Below are 19,693 nucleotides of genomic sequence, written 5' to 3' on the forward strand. Positions count from 1 at the left end.
AAGATGAAAGGAAGGAGGAAGGGAAAGGAAAGAGGAGAAAGGGAGGATGTAGTCCATGGCCTCTAGAAACTTGCGACATCATAATCTAAACAGGATTCCAACAAGTACAGACTTGTGTGATGCAGAAAGTGTCACTGGCTTTGGCAAATTACAAAAAGAGAAAAGGACTCAGTCTATCCATCTCATGCCACATGACTGGTAGGGCTCCCAGGAGCTGCCTGATAATAACTTTGCCCACCTTGCTGTTCAGAAACAAACCTGATGTAAAACTAGTGCATATGTAGCAACTCCCTAAAGAATTTCAGAGAGGAATTGATCTATGCCCCAGTAGTGTGAACCATTTGAGTTAACATCTTCCTTAGGGCCAATTTCACATCCTTGTTTCTCAAGGTATAAATCAAAGGATTAAGAGAAGGCGTGACAATATTATTTAACACCTGAATAACAGAATCTAGCCAGGGGCTGGAGGCAGGCCGGAGGTAGATGAGCATCACAGGCCCATAGAACAAGAGGATTGACAGCAAGTGAGCACTGCAGGTGGAAAAGGCCCGGCGCCTGCCTTCCGAGGAGCTGATTTTCAGTATGGCAAAGAGGATCCGACTATAGGAGGTCAGGATGAGAAAGAAACACACAAGAGTCACAACATCCACGTTAGTAAAACTCACCGTCTGTGCTAGAGAGGTGTCTGCACAAGCCAGCGGCAGCACCACTGGTATATCACAGAAGAAATTATCCACTTCATTGGGGCCACAGTAGGGCAATGTGAAGGTGAGGAATGTCAGGATACCTCCGTGAAGACAGCCTCCCAGCCACGTGCCCACTGTCAGGCCGGTACACACCCTGTGATTCACGATGACAGTGTAGCGCAAAGGGTGACAGATAGCCACAAAGCGGTCGTAGGCCATTACGGTGTAGAGGAGACACTCTGTGCCCCCCAGGGCGTGGTAGAAGAAGACCTGGCAGGCACAGCCCTGGTAGGAGATGGAACGGCTTTGCCCCATCAGGTAGACCATCATTTTGGGAGAACTAACTGAAGGGAAAAATATATCCAACACGGACAGGTTTCCCAGAAAGAAATACATGGGGGTGCGGAGGTGGGAGGAGGCCAGAATAGTGAGGAAGATGAGCAGGTTCCCCAGCAAGGTGAAGAGGTAGAAGGCCAGAAACAAGACCAAGAGCAGGTTCTCCAGCCCTGCAGTGTTAGGAATGCCCAGCAGGATGAACTGTGCCACGGAGGTGCAGTTCCTCATGTTGACGCTTGGGGGAGTCCTGGAAAAGCAAAGTAGCAATCGCTAGGTGAGACCACCAGCGACAGACAAAATAACCTTCTGAACCAAGTGATTTCTAAGACAGTGGCTGCAAGCAAGAGAAGTCCCCAAAGAGCAAAAGGACATCAATAATATATCTGGCCCTGACACTAAGGAATGTGTCTTATTTAGCCTCAGTTTCTCCATATGTTCATTGAGACAGCAGAATAATTTATCTTTGTACTTGGCAAAACTCTTCCAGTCATCAATTCTTATTACAAATGTTGTGTATTTCTCCCAGTAAAAAAACTGACATATTTTGAGGGTGGTGCCTGTGGCTCAAAGGAGTAGGGTGCTGGCCGGATATACCAGAGGTGGCGGGTTCAAACCAGGACCCGGCCAAAAAAATAAAATAAAATTACTGTATTGAGAAATTGTTCTGGAGTGGATTTAGGAGCTCTTACATAGAGAAACCCAGCTATTTTATTTTTTCCTTTGGCCAAAGAAAAAAAATAAAATTGATTGCCTTAATGATAGTTTAAAAAAAAATCCTGACATATTTTGGAACCACCTCCACTGGAAAATTTGACATCGGGTGACAACCTCATTTTAATATCAGCCAGACCATATAAAACCAACAACAGAAAACAGCTTACCTATCTGTTTTTACTTTTCACAATATTCTTTCAGTTCTTTAGATGTCATGTTCAATACAAAAGCAATGGGAAAGAAACCAGACTCTGTGAAATAATTTAAAGAGATGTATTCTGAGCCAAATCTAAGGACCATGGCCAGGAGCCATGCCAAGAAGTCTTTAGCAGGTAGACTCATAGTGGTTGGGCTGCAGTTTGACTTCACACATGTCAGTATAAAGTCATAAATCAGTGCATGGAAGGTTCACATTCGTTTGGTCTGAAAAGAGGAGACATCTCAAAATGGGGCTTATAGCTTATAGGCGGGTTTAAAGACTCTTTGATTTATAATTGGTTAAAGAAATGAAGCTCTGTCTAAAGGCTCAGAATGCTTTAAGTTAAGGACGTCTGTTAATTAGTGCCAAGCCACTGAGACACATATCCAGACTCAAGCGATTTGTTAGGGACTCACAGGTTTGTCTTGAATAATATTAGGCCTGTTAACAGTTACCAAGGACAAGGGAGGGGAGGTATGATGGGGCATTGCTGACCTCCTGTCTCATGGCCATTAACTCATTTCACAGAGATTCCCTTGGCCAAGAGGGAATCCATTCAGTCAGCTGTGGGGTGGCTTAAATGTTATTTTAGCTCACATAATTCATATTTATAACCCATTCACACACATACAGAAATTGGATTGAGTCTAAAAGATATTGCATAGGAATTGGAAATTACTGCATCCCACCATTAGGTCTCCTCTGCTAGGTTTCCCTTTCTACACTACAGATCCTGCAAATACAATTTTTTTTAATTGTTGGGGATTCATTGAGGGTACAAAGAACCGGGTTACACCGCCACAGAGGCATAGTTTAATAGCATTAGTATTATTTACCTTTATTCCTAGGTATGAATCCTAGATGAAACTAAAAAACAATCTGAATTCTATTTTCTGAAGCCTCAGTTTCTCTCCCTGTTTGCAAACCATTTTATGTTAACCTTTCTTATGTTGCCACTAGATAGACCTAATTTCCCTCTTCCAGGATAAATATTTGTTCACAGGAAAAATTTGCTAAATATACTCATGCTACTTTATATATTGCGGTTGTTACCATTTCCTGCATTATTTCAATTTTTACAAGGTTAAAAAGGGCATGAATAAAAATCTCAATAAGTGAAATTACTGCCCAGGATGAAGAGATAAAGGAAGCAGGAGCTTTTCAGATCACTGCTGTAATCAATCTACACATCCAGCCCTGTGCAGAGTTGGTCCTGCCCAGAATGTTTGAATAGACTGAGTTTTCTACCAAAGGCATGGACAGAAAGACGAAAAGACTTCTTTTTGTAGCCCCAAATGCCACTTAAACATTGACTTTGGAACATAGCAATCAATTTAGTCCTGCATTTTTTTAGCTGCCTTCTAAAAATGTAAAGATGAATAAAATAAACCACCATCCTTTGCATGGCTCACTCTAGAGTTATATGTTGTTTTCTAATCCTGACCTGACTCACCATTTGCTCTGTCTCTCTCTCTCTCTCTCTTTTTTTTTTTTTTGGTGCCGTTTTTGGCTGGGGCTGGGTTTGAACCCACCATCTCCCGCACATGAGGCCGGTGCCCTACTCCTTTGAACCACAGGTGCCGCCCACCATTTGCTCTCTTTAGGGTCTTGAGAAACTTAACTTCACCTTTTATAAAGCCTCATCTCCTTCTAAAGAAAAATGGATAATAATATATTTTCTGAGCTAGGAATAGAAGTTCACACCTGTGATCCCAAAAGCACTGTGGGAGGCTGAGGTAGTAGAACCTCTTGAGACCAAGAGTTCAAGACCAGTCTGAGAAACATTGTGAGACACCCCTCCGCACCCCGCCAATCTCCACAAAAACTTTAAAAATTAGCTAGGTCTGGTTTCATGCACCAATAATCCTTCCTACTTGGGAGGCTGACACAGGAGGCTAGCTTGAGCTCAGGTTTTCAAGGTTGCAGTGAGGAAGCTGTGATCACACTATTGCACTCTTGCCTGCACAACAGAGGGAGACCTTGTCTCAAAAAACAAAAACAAAAAAATCTGTATTATCATTGAGTCTTTTGAGAAGTGAGATAATGAATGCATAATGTTTTGCTCAGTGCTTGGCACTTAGGGGTGAATGTGTAATGAATTTGGTTTGACAGCTAACCCTCAAGACCACAGAACTGCAGTGAGAGTGATAATGTGGTAATCACAGACGCGTTGCAGATGGAGGAGGATATAATGAAAACGGACTTCGGAGAATCTGTAGGATTTTAAAAGGCAGAGAAGGCACACAGTTCAGGGGAATACCATTTTCTTCAGACTCAAATGGTTTTGTAGGTAACTACACTGACAGATTAAAGATCATTTTGTAGTCTAGAAGTCCAAGTGCACAAACGCTCCCTTTAATCTGAACCTTCCTGTTGCTAGCTCAGCAGTGAAATTCACACTACCAAGTAGCACAAGTGTCTAGTCCAGACTTGTCCTAGGCAAAAGTCTAAATTTCATAAACTACCTTAAATATACTTTCAAAATTCTCATTCTTCCTCTGTAGTCAGTACTCTAAGTTGTATCTCCATCCAAGCCTATTCTCAGGAAAGGATCTGATGTCATTCAGGGGCTAGGGGGCATCTAAGAATAGTTGTCCCCTAAGTATAGAGAGTCACTTGTTGAAGAACTGAATTTTCATCACTGAAGATCTTCAAGTAGAGGCTGTCAGGCTCATTCCTCAGGAAAAAAGAAGAAATTACTGTCCTACAAAGCAGGGTAAACAAGATTTTTTGCAACTCTAAATTTTAAAAGTTTTATATTATTAGCTTCTTTAATTTCTGTTTTACTATCCTCACACTCTGTATATTTACATTTCATGCTTTAGTCTTTAATGATCAATATAAATATATATGCCTATTAAGGGACGTTCTCATATGAATAAGAAGAATCCATGCTGAGAGTGGGAACTGTTTCTGATTTTTTATACTGACTGCAAAATAAAATTTCTAAACAAAGACTCGATCTCCTTCAGTATCACCCACATGGTCCCTACAAGGCTTTCTCCTGTCACAATACTCATCCCCAAGACTTCTCCCCATCATGTCTTCCTCAGTGCCAGCTTAACCATGTAGCACTAAACTCAACCACAAGTAAGAATTTTCTTAAGGTCCACAATTCTCCTCCTTCAGTTGGTGAGCAGGTGAAACAACCAGGACACGAAGGAAGTCTAAGTAGGGAACAGGGAGAGACAAGAAAAGAGCAGCCGTGTAAATGGAACGGGAATTAAGCAGAAGCAGGCAAAGTTTAAAACACATACCGGCTGATGGAAAGCGCATCAAGTATGGGTGATGGGATGTTTTTCTGAGGTTTCTAGGCAAGAAGAATGGGTCTCGAAGACCAACACTCTGTTTCACCTAAGATGCCATGGCATAAAGCCAAGATTTTGCACTTCTCCTCTTGAATCCAAGACTCAGGGACTCCACATTCGACTCTGCTGTTAATCCAGACTTGAAATTCTGAATTTATAACTTTTTCAAACTGCAGAGTATTAACAAACCGGCTTCCTTTGAGACAATATTCTCAATGGCCCAATCTCCAGACTCAGAAGTATAAATGAGCACAGGGAATATTTAGAGGCCTCCTCTCTCCCCTCTGCTCCTTTTTCATCCCCCCCTCCATGAACCCATGGACCACAGATCAGTGGTAAAATAGGATTTATCAGAAAGGAATACAGAAGGATAAAAAGCACTAGAGCTTCTGGCAGAGGGGAAGACCACAAGTCTCCACATAGGTCCTTTTTCTAGGGGCATAAGGTCTTGAGAATTAGTAGATAGGAGACAACTTTTCAATGTGAATGAGTGTATTAACAAATGAATAAATGCAGTCCCTCTAGCTGGGGCAAAATGATAGGGCCTTCCCTTCATGAAATTGCCCAGGCTAGGAAACTGGAGCCCCCTGTCCAGCCTTGAATGGGGGAACCCTGTGTCAAAATGAGCTGAGCACTTCTGTTGAGATGCACACGTGGACCATGATGCATGGATGGGGTCTCAAGCAGAGCAAAACAATTTTATTGACTTGAGAGGACAGAGTCAGGGGCTCACATTAACAAAGAAATAGGTGGGTGCAGTGGCTTGCATTTGTAATCCTAGCACTCTTAGAGACTGAGGTGGGTGGATTGCTTGACTCAGGAGTTCTAGACCAACCTGAGCAAGAGCCAGAGACCCCATCTCTAAAAAAAAAAAAAATGGCCAGACGTTGTGGCAGGCACCTATAGTCCCAGCTACTTGGGGAGCTGAGGCAAGAGAATCGCTTGAGCCCAAGAGTTTGAGATTGCTGTGAGCTATGACCCCATGGCACTCAACCCCAGGGTGACCAAGTGAGATGCTGTCTCAAAAAAAAAGAAAAGAAAAGAAAAGAAAAGAAAAAAAGAATACCAAATTGATACAAAGTCTTTCAGAAAACTGAATATTTAGGAAACCTCCTAACTAATATTACTTCGATTGCAAAATGAGACAAAGACATTATAGGAAAAAAGCTACCAGTTTATATCCTTTATTAACAATGATATGAAATTCTTAACAAAATTTTACCAACTTGAATCCAATCTGGGTTCAATGGAATCCAGGTGGAAAACTTTATTTACATATTTTTGTACATATCCTCACTCACAGGAATGTAAGTGAGGTTTAACAGTAAGAACTCAAGGAATATAATTTATCATATTAACAAACTAAAATAAAGAAATAAAAATTCCCTGGGTTTTTTTGCACTTTTTGGCCAGGGCTGGGTTTGAACCCACCACCTCCAGCCTATGGGGCCAGTGCCTTACTCCTTTCAGCCACAGGAGCCACCCCCCTGTTTTTTTACAAAAACAATTTCAGCTAACTAGAAATAGAAGGCTCATTCTCCACTTGTTAAAGAGCAAAACAAAACAAAACAAGAACCCACAGCTAACATCATACTTGATGGCAAAAACAGAAAAGGATGTTTTTCCCCCTACGTGTAAAGACCAAGGATATCTTCTTTTATGATTTCTATTCAACATAGAACTTTACTTTGTAGACAGGGCAATTAGCTGGGAATAAGAAGTAAAATGCAAATTATAAAGGAGAAGTAAACTATATTTGCAGACAACATGATCATCTATGTAGAAAATTTGATGGAACATCTAAAAAGGCTACAAGAACCAGTGAGTGAATTTAGCTGAGTTACGGAATACTGATCTACAATAATCAATTGTCTGTTTATATACGTGTATTACCAATGAATAATTGTAAATTGAAATTTTTAAACTACTGTTTAAAATAGTATCAGAACTTTAAATAGTGATAAATCTGACAAAACGTGCTGGATCTGAACACTGAAATTATACAAAACAACAACAATATATATTATACAGTATTAATTCTCCCCAGTTTGACCTATAAATTCAATACAATTCTAATTGAAATCCCTGTAGGCTTTTTTTTTTTTATCATAAGGACATTTGCACTAGACTGTTCATCGCAGCTCAATTTACAATTGCCAAAATGTGAGACAGCCTAAATGCCCACCAACCCAGGAATGGATTAATAAGCTGTGGTATATGTATACCATGGAATACTATTCAGCCATTAAAACGATGGGGACTTTACATCCTTTGTATTAACTTGGTTGGAAGTGGAACACATTATTCTTAGTAAAGCATCACAAGAACGGAGAAGCACGAATTCTATGTACTCAATTTTGATATGAGGACAATTAATGACCTAGTACATGGTGGAAGGGATGTGGGAAGGGGAGAGCAGAAAAAGAGAAGGAGGGAGGGGGTGGGGGGTCTCAGTGTGTGACGTACCTTTTGGGGGCAAGACACAATAATAATAGGGACTTTTCCTAACAAATGCAGTCAGTGAAACCTGGTATCGTGTATCCTCAATGAATCCCCAACAATAAAAAAATAAAATAAATTAACAAACTAATTCTAAAATTCATATGGAAGTGAAAAGAATTTTGAATGGCAAAAATAACTGGGAAAAAAATTATGTAGGAAGCAAGGTTCGGTGGCAGAGCAGGCCGAGTGATGAATACGAGTGGTAAATAAGTGCCCCTGGAGTTCTACCCTGCTCTGGTCTCTGTTAGAGAATCAACAGAAGTCATCAGAACTCCTCTGTGCCTTTTTCCATGTGCAAAGGACTATGGGCACAGAATGACTGATAATATTAGAAGTTGAGGCTTCTTCATCACATAAAATCCCATTGTTAGTGAAACATAGCCAAAAGAGAGGGCTCATTCCTTTCTTACTCTTTTTTTTCTTTTCTTTTTATTAAGTCATATACACATAGATCATGAATACAAATATGGGGTACAACGTATTGATGTCTTATACAATTTGGAGTGCTTGCATCAAACTAATTAATATAGCTTTCACCTCATTTACTTGATTGTTGTGTTAAGACATTTATGTTCTATACTTGATAGATTTGACTTGTACCCTTGCAATATGCTCCATAGGTGGGGTTCCTCCATTTACCCTCCCCTCTACCAAACCTCCCTCCTCCCCTCCCTTCCCACTCCATTTCTCTCCTTCACTTTCTTACTCTTGAAGATAAAACTCAGCAAATGTCTCTACTGACCTCCCCTTGATGGAGAAAGGTGTTAATGTGGTTTACTCCCAGGAAATCTAAGTAACCCTTAAACAAGAGAAAGATGGGGAAAAATAGTGCTTTCTTCTAAAGTGGTGAGACAGGAAAGAAAATTAATGTGTATTTACTTTGAAAAGGAAAGAGAAAAATTAGTATTTTCTAAAGATCACATAATTTTTATATCTCTATGACGCAAGAAAGTCAAATAGAAGTCGATCGCATTCATAAAAGAAAAAAAAGAAGTCAGAAGTTTAAACTAACAAAAATTAATAGCATATACTTGATAAAAAAAATTTAGAAATATATTATTAACTGGAGCTAGTTTCAAATAATTATTGAAATGGCCTTCCAAGATAGTATTGTGATTTTACATTAATTAAAATCCCTTATACCAAATGGATAACCAGTGTCAGAATATTGGGTAATGTGATAGATTAATCGGAAGAAATCAATTCAGAAGACTTTAGCTTCTTCAAAATCTATTCCACAGAGAGCTATATTTTCCAAATACAGGGGAGATCATTTGCATTAGTACAAAAGGCTCATGAAGCTGCTACTTTCTTTCTTTGAAACTAACAGGGCTTTGAGCTTTCACAGCATCAGGCTAGATTTTCTCCTCACTTTCATAAAACCTCTTTCCTCCTAACTAAAACAGGCATTAATTTTGGAAGAAAAGGATCCCTTCCTTCTCTTTCGTTGCATTAATTCAAGCTAAAAACTAAAAGCAACCGTCACAGAAAGTTTAAATACATTTTAAAGCTTAGAAGATATGAAAATACAAAGACATGTCTGAGAAGGAGAGAAAAATCTCTGACTAGAACAAGGGGAGGTAGCATCCATTCTTGGCCAGGAACTGGCAAAGGCAGAGACTCCCAAGCCCCAGAGGGAGGAAGGCTAATTAGTAAGATGTTTATCTAGAAAGAGTAACTGCGCTCATCCCTGGAGCACAGAAGAACCAGAGCTCCTTCTTGTGACTGGCCATAATCACCAAAAAGTTAAAGATTCATCCGAGAGACTCTGCAGTCACTAGGGAATGATCTCTTTTGTGATAAAAGCCCATTTGTTTCTTCTTCTGAATGTAGAGATGAAATCAGAAAAAAAAAAATCTTTCCCTGCACAAGATGTTTCGAAGTTCAGAGTGTCATGGTTATTTATTTTGGAAATGAATTCTGGCATAAATATAATGGCTTATGAAATGATGGCCTGTCAGAGACAGAACCAATTTGAATTGCTGAATCTGGAAAAAATGCTGAGTATGTATCACAATGTCAAAACATGAACCTCATCCGTGAGGATGCCACGGCCAAGGCAGTATCTCCTGAGCTATTAAACCAATTTTAAGCTCAATTTTAAAAGCCTTTGTGTCTATAGCATTTTCTTGTATGGTTTCATCCGTGCAAGAGAAAGAATTACATTACTCATCAAGGACAGAGACATTCTTTAAGCCTGGGAAACTTTGCATTTTGTCTTGTGACCCCAAACCTAGTAATAAAATTAGTAAGAAAAATTGGGAAGGACTGCCACGTTTTTCATACCTGGATGCTTCGGAGGTAATTACAATATGTTTGTGGTCCTAGCTTTTTTTGTCTGTTTGTTTGTTTTCCATTCTTCTTCAGCTTTGACTTAGATTGCTTCACTCATGACTCCCTAGAGGCAACTTTGGCTGATTTTGTAAAAGACTCAAAATGTCATAAAACCATACATAAATAGAGTGTTGCTCTATAAAACTTAGCAGTATGACTCTGATTTTCCAACTCAGTTCGGGCTGAGTTCCATAGTAGAAAATGTCTGTTCCTATTAGAGACTCCAAAATGCAAACGTGCTGCTGATAGGATCCATGCTGTATGACAGAAACAACTTCGAAATTAGTGAAGAAATGCTTCCTTTCTATCAGAGACACCCTATCAATCAGAATTGCCCTATTCAATCAGAATTCCCTATCTTTCTAACATCATTTCATTTCTTTCCTATTTGAATATATAATTTCTGGGACATCCAGTATGCTCCTTAAAGAAGAAAAAGCTTTCGATCTGAGTTTTGCAACACTGGAAATTCTAAATTCTAGACATAACATAAATCATTTCAGGTTACATATTTTTCTTTATTTCTAAAGGCATATTCGTGGTTGTTTTAGAATGACCATGTTAACGTATTTTGTTCAGTCCTGAAAGCCAACCACCGGAGATGCAGTTGAATCCTCTTGATTCCTAAAGCATAGCTAATTCTTCGTGGCCATCTCCAAATATATTAAGAGATGATTTGATCGTGCTTTAGAGGGAGAAAGAGTGATTGCTTAAAATCCCACAGGGAGAAATAATAAAAAATTATAAACAGAAGAAGACATGGCATAAGAAGAGTTGATGAACGCAATGATACTCGATTTTCTATCACTTTGAGATAAGATCCTGCAGATGACCAGGAAGAGCTGGTGTAGGTCAGAGAAAGAGAAAGGAGCCTCCAAAGTTATGTTAGACCATTACTGGGATCTTGTGTTATTACTCCGGCCGTGGAGCAGAAAGTTTCAAGAAGGCAGTTTTTTCTCAGCCATCCAGGATAAAGATTACTTCAGAAGTTTGTATTTATAATGGAAATTCTCTGATGAAGAAAGAGAAGGAATCTGCGTGTTTGAAGTAGATGTGTGAGTAGGTGTGTGTACCTACATATGTGGGTGTTAGAGAGAAAGGGGAGAGAGAGCACTTGAATACAGGCTTGTTAACACTGAATTGTGTCTACTGTGGACATATTTTTTCTTTTCTTTTTTTTTTTTTTTTTTGAGACAAGAGTTTCACTAGTGCCACAACATCACAGCTCACAGCAACCTCAAACTCCTGGGTGATTCTCTTGCCTCAGCCTCCCCAGTAGCTGGGACTACAGGCACCTGCCACAGCACCGGGCTATTTTTTGGTTGTAGTTGTCATTGTTGTTTGGCGGCCGGGCTGGATTCATAGCCCCCAGCTCTGCTGGATGTGGCAGGCACCCTAGCCACTGAGCTACAAGAGCCAGCCAGGACATATTTTTTCTAATCTAACAAAAACACAAAGTAAATTTGTATTTATTTTTGGACGTTTGGCCAATTTCATATGAATTCCCTCTTTTCCATTTGCTTGATTTTGATTCTGGGATAAATACACACTTGTTTCTCATCAAAGCCACACTTTGAAGCAGAAAGGCTAGGTAAAGACAATTTGACCCTGTGTTCTCCATCAGGAAAAAAACAATGTATTTGCCATATTGCACATAAAATATATTCCTAACAAATGCTAAATTTTCCATCCTTCCTGTAAAGACAGAGTCCTATAAGTGAGAAGAAATGTCCAACGAGAGCCTGGTGACAGTGTTCGTCCTCATGGGCCTGCCCCGGGCCCCGGGCCTGGACACCCCCCTCTTTGCCATCTTCCTGGTGATTTACGCGCTCACCGTGCTGGGGAACCTCCTCATCCTGCTGGTGATCACGCTGGATTCCCACCTGCACACCCCCATGTACTACTTCCTCACCAACCTGTCCTTCATCGACATGTGGTTCTCCACTGTCACGGTGCCCAAAATGCTGCTGACCTTGGCGTCCCCGGGGGGCGGGGCCATCTCCTTCCCCAGCTGCGTGGCCCAGCTCTATTCCTTCCACTTCCTGGGCAGCACGGAGTGTTTCCTCTACACGGTCATGTCCTATGATCGCTACCTGGCCATCACGTACCCGCTCAGGTACACCAGCCTGATGACTGGGAGAGCATGTGCACTCCTGGCCGCCAGCACGTGGCTCAGTGGCGCTCTGCACTCTGCTGTCCAGACCACGCTGACCTTCCGCCTGCCCTTCTGTGGGCCCAACCGCATCCAGCACTACTTCTGTGATGCACCGCCCATCCTCAAACTGGCCTGTGCGGACACCTCCACCAATGAGATGGTCATCTTTGTCACTGTAGGGATGGTGGCTTCGGGCTGCTTCCTCCTCATAGCGCTGTCCTATGTGTCCATTGTCGGCTCAGTCTTGAGGATCCGCACATCAGAGGGGAGACGCAGAGCCTTCCAGACCTGCGCCTCCCACTGTATCGTGGTCCTCTGCTTCTTCGGCCCTGGTCTCTTCATCTACCTGAGGCCGGGCTCCAGGGACGCCGTGGACGGGTCTGTGGCCGTTTTCTACACCGTGCTGACCCCTCTTCTCAACCCTGTTGTGTACACCCTGAGGAACAAGGAGGTGAAGAAGGCGCTTCTGAAACTGAAACGTGCGCCAGTGTCCGCTCAGGGTAAATAAATAATCAGAGCAGACCAGACACGGCTAACTTCTTTTTCTGATTTGTGTTAAATTTAAGCCTTCAGCAGGAGCATTACACATGGAGAGAACATTTCAATTATTCGATCTTAATTTTTCATGGGGTAGTTAATGAAGCTTTGATTTTCTTTTTTAGAATGTTTGTTAGAATCTCAGCCAAAACATCCATTTAATGGTCATAATCTAAGAGGGAGGATTATAATCTGTTCTTTTCTTTTTTGTTTTCTGTGACCTTTGTAAAAACACCATTAATTCTTCTATGTTCCATTCAGTAAATCATCAGAAAATTAGTTTACTTTTAGCATCTATATAAATATTTTCCAGAATTTTTATCCATTAATGCTCTTATAGCTTGTTTTGTGTGTTAAGTCAGAACTTTCTAAGCAAAACGCTCTTTATGTTTCAACTTTCCATATTAAAAAAATCACTTATAATATTCATCATCCAGTATATAATATGGTATCCATATGATAGAATTTTCACTTTATAAGATACTAGACAAAAAAATCCTTGATTCTCAAGAATAATGGTTTTATTCACATTTATGAGCTAATACAACTGCATAACTCTTTAATTTTTGTCTTTATTTTCGCTTCCAAAATTTTAAAAAATAAATATTTGTCCACTAATTCACTCTTAGCACTGCATGTATTGTAGTGGTCACTGATAATAGCTATCTAGAATTTTCTTCAATATTTATAGAGCAGCTGAGCTCTTATCCTAAATGCAAATCTTCCATTTTCAGCAATTTTAAAATTATGTTTGGAAGTTAACAGGTGACAAATAATAAATACTTAAAACTAAGCCAATAAAAAAAAAGCCAATAACCTTAATAGACAAAAAGAAAAATACAGTCAAAAGATTCCAAGGTCATCCATCTATGTGAATGAAGTACCAGGAAATATTTCCCATATAATGAGAATATGTCTGTAAATCACATTTGTTTGACTTATAAGATGAACTTTGGACACTAAGTAGGGAGGTAGGACTTGAATCTCAAAATCAGTCATCCAAATATATACAGACACTGAAAGCTCAAATTAATTTTTCTCAAAAAAAATGCCAGAGTGTCATATGTATTCTATTAACACAGTACATGCCACCTCTACAGCGTATCAAGGAGAGTCAAAGAGAAAACGACAGCTGATAGAACAGAAGAGTGTTTCTCAAACTCCTCAGATCTGCAGGAGCTGTCTTGCAAAGGCACTTAACAAGACGTTAAGCCCTAGACTAGCTTGCTGTATCTTGCTCCAAGTTAGCTGGGAAGCTACTGAAAGGGAAATCATACTGACTTGAAAGCATGACCTACAGTGATGCCCTACTCATGAAACAGTGATCTATGTAAGAGGGTCATTACCAGCATTACTCCAATTAATCAGACTGGAGTGGGCCAATTACATAACCCACTTCATTTTGCAAAAGAGAAAATTGAGGTACAAATAGACTAAACTTCCTTAGCCATTAGATTTATCTTTGATACTTTCCAACTCCTTATAACATCATACTATTGCATGTAAATCACAGTTATAAACACGTTACGGGAAACTTATTGAGTGCTAAAGTACATAATAAGTAATAGATACACAATAGTAATGGACTAGGCCTCAATATTCACCCAGTTCATTGGCAAGGGAAAATTAATCATTCCATGATTTAGGGTACAATGTGGTGCCTAAGGAGAGATCCATTATTAGTTTTGACTTAGCCATATGCTAGAAGGTTCAAAATGCTGTGACAATATGTATTATACCAAAGTATTTTGAAAGAAGCTTAAATATTTAGTGATAATATATAAAGTGAATATCAATGTTTTTAATTTAATTCAAAGTGTTATTGAAATAATTGTAGAATCAAATGAAGTGATAAGAAATAATACAGAGAGAGCCCTTATATATCTTACCCAATTTCCCCTGGTGGTAACAATTTTCAAAACCATAGTTTAATATCATGACCAGAATATTAACATTACTATAATCCATAAATCTTATTCAGATTTCCCCAGTTTTACTTTTACTTGTGTGTATGTGTTAAGTTCTGCATAATTTTAACAGCTGTGTAGGTTTATGTGCTGATCACCACAGTCAAGAGACCGAACGTATTGTATCTTGAACAGTTCTAAGACTCTAAGACTTTCCTGTGTGACATTTTTGTAACTAATACTGTATTTCACTGAAAATAAGACACTGTTTTATATTTATTTTTTCTCAAGAAGACACACTAGGGCTTATTTTCAGGGGGATGTCTTCCTCTCCATGCTAAAATGCATGGCGTGGCTGCATAGCCATGCCCATCACTAGGTCTTATTATTGGGGTAGGGCTTATATTTAATAAATGCATAGAATACCTGCTAGGGCTTATTTTGGGGGCTAGGTCTTATTTTCAGGGAAATACAGTATGAACATGACCACTATATAAAGCTGTTGAATATGAGTATTTTATATGTTAAGGGATTAGATAAACCAACTTTTAATTAAATTTCATTTATTTTAATCTTTTGTTTTCCTTCTCTTTTACAAAGGGTGGGATCTCCATCTCCCTACCTAAATCCACCTGTTTATCCCTTCAATAAATAGAAATCCATTCAGTGGCGATTACATGCTACCCACTCTGAGTACAAAGATTAAATAAACATAGACCTCCTTATAAGGAGCTTATAGTTTCAATATAAAAGAAGCATAGGGTTCTTAAGAGATGAGTCAAAAAAATCAAATCATTAAGTAACTTGTACACAATACTAGGAAGAAGTATCTTTATCTTTCAAGTTTGGGAGCATTCCTGAAATAACCTCGTGATGTAACGGTGGCTCTATAGCATTTATTATATATTTAGAGACATAAGTAGCAACAACATGGAAGACCAACTGGAAGAAGGTAAGTTTTAGAGCAGTAAGATAAACTAAAGGGCTTTTTCATCAGTGTATCGGGAAACTTGTGTGCATGCACACACATGCACGCATACACATACACGCGCACACACACATGAAAACCCAAGCTCAGGCAGCAGCGGTGGGAATCGAGAGTGGGGAAATGGATGGAAAAGGTTGCCCATTGTGTGAGGAGGCAGAGCTGATGGAGAGGTTCACATGCTTTGGCAATTGCCACTGTAGGGAAAGTAACAGGTGTATTCTTAAGGTAGAATAAAGTGTCTAGCTTTGGAAATGTACAGGTTGAGTACTGGTCAAAGTTTAGGTAAAGAGCTCAGCGCCTGTGGCTCAAGTGGCTAAGGCACCAGCCACATACAACTAAGGTGGTGGGTTCGAATCCAGCCTGGGCCCACCCAAACCACAATGATGGCTGCAACAAAAAAATAGTCGGGTGTTGTGGTGGCCACCTGTGATCCCAGCTACTTGGGAGGCTGAGGCAGGAGACTCACTTGAGCCCAGGAGTTGGAGGTTGCTGTGATGCCACAGCACTCTACCCAGGGGGACAGCTTGAGGCTCTGTCTCAAAAAAAGTTTCAGGTAAAATTATCTAATTGAAGCAGCAGAAACTTACAAAGTTAAGTTAGTAAGAGGATTGATTAGTATTTTCTTTGGTCTGTGCTGTCTGTTAAACATTTATTTCCTAAGTGTGGAGAAGGAAGCTTGTCTTATTCCATAGTAGCATTACAATGGGGCCAGGACCAGACCTATGGTGCATTTCACAAAGGTACATGTTAAATCTACTACGTGTAGAATATAAATGTCTTAACACAATAACTAAGAAAACGCAGGGAAGGCTATGTCAACCAGTTTCGTGAAAGTATTTCAACTGAATATAAAATCAGCACATTGTACCTTGTAATTACACTATTGTACATAGCTATGATTTAATAAAAAATAAACAAATAAAAATAAAATGAAGCCAGGCAGGAAATATATTCCCACACTAAACAACACTTACGGAAATTTTTTAATTGAATAAAATTAATCCAAATGCAAGAATGGAAGTGAAAAAGAAATAAATAGTACTGGACAGGTTAAACATAGAGGTAAATATACAAGACTGTTGACTGTTTAAAGCCCATTTTGTCAGGCTTATAACATATTCAGAAATTAAATATAGGGCAACAATGTAAAAATATACAAAGCAGCTTCACCGAGCTAAATTTGTAAAGTCCTTGGATCATTTAGGATTCAGCAAAAGTACTAACATAAGTAGACTATAATGCATTGAGATGACATTGAATCTATCATAAAAATAGAATTAAAAAGGAAACATACTTAAAAGTAAATAAAATAATGAAAATACTTAGTTAATGCCTTAAACATTTTGATTAACACAAAAAGGGAAAAAAACAAGAGTAAAAAATTCAAGATAATAACTGCAAATAAATAGTAAAACATTAGACTCTTACTGTAACCCACTACATATAAAAGAAAAATATTGGCCGGCAACCTTTAAAAAAGGAACACATAATTACAACTGGTTTATAAGAAACTACAACATCAGGGTGTATGGAACACCTCCCTAGGGCAAGACACAATTATAAGATGGACTCTGCCTGACATTGCCAACATTGTAACCTAATTCTTTTTTTTTTTTTTTTTTGCAGTTTTTGGCCGGGGCTGGGTTTGAACCCGCCACCTCCGGTATATGGGGCCGGCACCCTACTCTTTTGAGCCACAGGCACCGCCCTGCAACCTAATTCTTCGTACCCTTAAATTAACCTGAAACAGTAATTTTAAGAAAAGGAACTACACTAAAGACAAACACATACACAAAGAAACAGAAAGGAGAAGGGTGAGAAATTCATAGCGAGAAAAATACTAGAAAAAGTAAAACAGGTATAGCTCTATGATGCGTGTTATCAGATGACGTGGACTTTCAAGTAGCAAGAATTACTGTAGGGAGGGAACTAATTAAGGTCGAGAGAGCCTGAATACAGTCTTTTTGATCTACATCAGGCCCTAACCACCCAGAACGAGGGAGTCGCCAGCAAGTCACTGGACCCCGCAAGGTGGATAAATGACTAAGGCAGATGCCATATGAGCTGCATGTGCTCACCTTTCTGTGACACCAGTTTATGATTAACCTCTATGAACTGACCACAAGAACATGTTGGCTTTGTATGCCTGTTTCCCAATGAGGTTTCCAAACCTTCAAAACTATTATCACTGCCTGGTAAGGGGTCCCCTCCTACTCGGAAGAGTACCTCTACTCTGGGGGTTAGGATCTGTGGTCTGTGCCTCTCATTAAAATGTCTGTGGCTAGTTGGCTCACTGTTAAATTTTTTTCCTTAGCAAAGCCAAAAACCCACTTTGGTGAGTTCAGGGGGCTTTCTTCCCTTCCCTGGGAGACCCCCTGCATCAGTATTTTTAGCGATTTCAAGTGCATTTTATAAAGATAAACATGTCAGTTTCTCTTTTAGGTGGAGCCCAACACATTCACAGGTTTTATCTTTGTGAACCCCACCAGTTTTCCATGGGGAAAAACACAATAATTAAGTAAATGAGGTGAAACCCTGTATTAACTAGCTTGATCTAAGCATTCCAAATTGCATATAAAATCAGCACATTGTACCCCGTAGATGCATGACTTAATAAAAAAATTTAACTGAAAAAAAAAAAAAAGAAAATTGCCCTCTTGAATCTGGGAAGATTAGGGGAAAAATAATCAATGTGAAACAGACTCAGAGCTGCCTCCATTACAAATGCCTATTGTCTGGAGCAGAGGTTATGCCAGATCCTCATACCAAATAGTGGAATGGCCTTCTCCCCTGTAGTCTCCTGTCTTACTTAAAGAGGGAGAAATAGTCAATAGGGGTCAGTGCAACTAGGAATTAGATTTTAAAAGCTTTTACCTATGTTTAGAATTTATTATGAATTGACATTGCTCAGGGTGCTTCTATAACTCAATAGAATCCTCCTCAGAGTATATTGAGAGGGGTCTCTTACAAGGGAGAAATTAAGGTACAGACATAAGACGCTTTTTAAACATATTTGAATGTGTTTGTTTTGGCTGCCCACAGTTCCAGCACTTCTAGTCCATTACAGGCAGATGTCCTCGAGTCTGTGCTGTGTGGGGGCTGTGTAGCTATGCTTTAAGTTCTGTAGAGTGTTTTGCCTGTGTGAGGCCTATTTTTCTAATTTGTTAAAGAAATATATTGAGGGCAGTGCCATGGCTTAGCAAGTAGAGCTCCGTGGCTCAGTGAGTAGGACACTGGCCTCATATATCAAGGATGGTTGGGTTTGAACCCAGCCCCGGCCAAACTGCAACAACAAAAAAATACAAAAAAAGAAATATATTGAAATTCCATGATAATGTTGCCTGTTTTAGCAGTTATAGGTTTTATCTTTGTGAACCCCACCAGTTTCCCATGAGGAAAAACACAATAATTAAGTAAATGAGGTAAAACCTTGTATTAACTAATTTGATCTAAGCATTCCAAATTGCATAAAAAATGAGCACATTGTACCCTGTCGATGCATGACTTAATAAAAAAATTAATTAAAAAAAATTGCCCTCTTGAATCTGGGAAGATTAGGGGAAAAATAATCAATGTGAAATAGATTCAGAGCTGCCTCCATACCTCCTCCTTTAACCTATAACTGCCTAACTGTTCTACTTTTTAAAGAGAAAACACCATTGGCCCACCCTGTAATGTGGGGTATACCCATCCCAGAGCAGGTTGTAGTTTGGTGTAGCTGAATTTCCAAGACTCTGAGGGTGGGAGAAATTGTGGTCTGGACAGCATGACCAGCCACCACCATCTCAGAGAAAGGAGCCAAGGTAGCCCTCCTCCAAATAGGTATCTGGGTAAGTAGAACTGAAATTCAAAGTCAGAATCTGTGAAGGAAACTAGGGCATCAGCTACTAACTTCATCATGCACCAGCTGAAGAGTCTGAAGGGCTCTAACAGGGCGGCAGTGGCTCCCAGGTACTCAGAGAAGAGGGTGAGTGCCAGAGACAAAAAGACAGCATGAAAGGAGGTTAGGACCTTTCCAGTGTAGGAG

General features: G+C 39.6%; 2 protein-coding genes across 2 annotated transcripts; one reads left to right on the forward strand and one right to left on the reverse strand.

Annotated features, from left to right (window-relative positions):
• Positions 1-317: 317 nt before the first annotated feature.
• Positions 318-1,280, reverse strand: LOC100953278 (putative olfactory receptor 10D3). The gene has a single exon (XM_003796897.2). The coding sequence runs from the start codon at positions 1,248-1,250 to the stop codon at positions 318-320; it is 933 nt and encodes a 310-aa protein (XP_003796945.1). The 5' UTR covers positions 1,251-1,280.
• A 10,526-nt stretch (positions 1,281-11,806) lies between these two features.
• On the forward strand, positions 11,807-12,742 carry LOC100945181 (olfactory receptor 10G7). Its single transcript, XM_003796783.1, has one exon. It carries the CDS (start codon positions 11,807-11,809, stop codon positions 12,740-12,742), a length of 936 nt encoding a protein of 311 aa, XP_003796831.1.
• Positions 12,743-19,693: the final 6,951 nt, after the last annotated feature.

The sequence above is a fragment of the Otolemur garnettii genome, unplaced genomic scaffold (assembly GCF_000181295.1).
Source record: "Otolemur garnettii isolate 467f Iridium unplaced genomic scaffold, OtoGar3 scaffold00108, whole genome shotgun sequence".
Lineage (NCBI taxonomy): Eukaryota > Metazoa > Chordata > Mammalia > Primates > Galagidae > Otolemur > Otolemur garnettii.

Bases quoted from the DNA above. Each gene is read 5' to 3' on its own strand.
- LOC100953278 (XM_003796897.2), bottom strand. From the start codon at position 1,250: ATGAGGAACTGCACCTCCGTGGCACAGTTCATCCTGCTGGGCATTCCT.
- LOC100945181 (XM_003796783.1), top strand. From the start codon at position 11,807: ATGTCCAACGAGAGCCTGGTGACAGTGTTCGTCCTCATGGGCCTGCCC.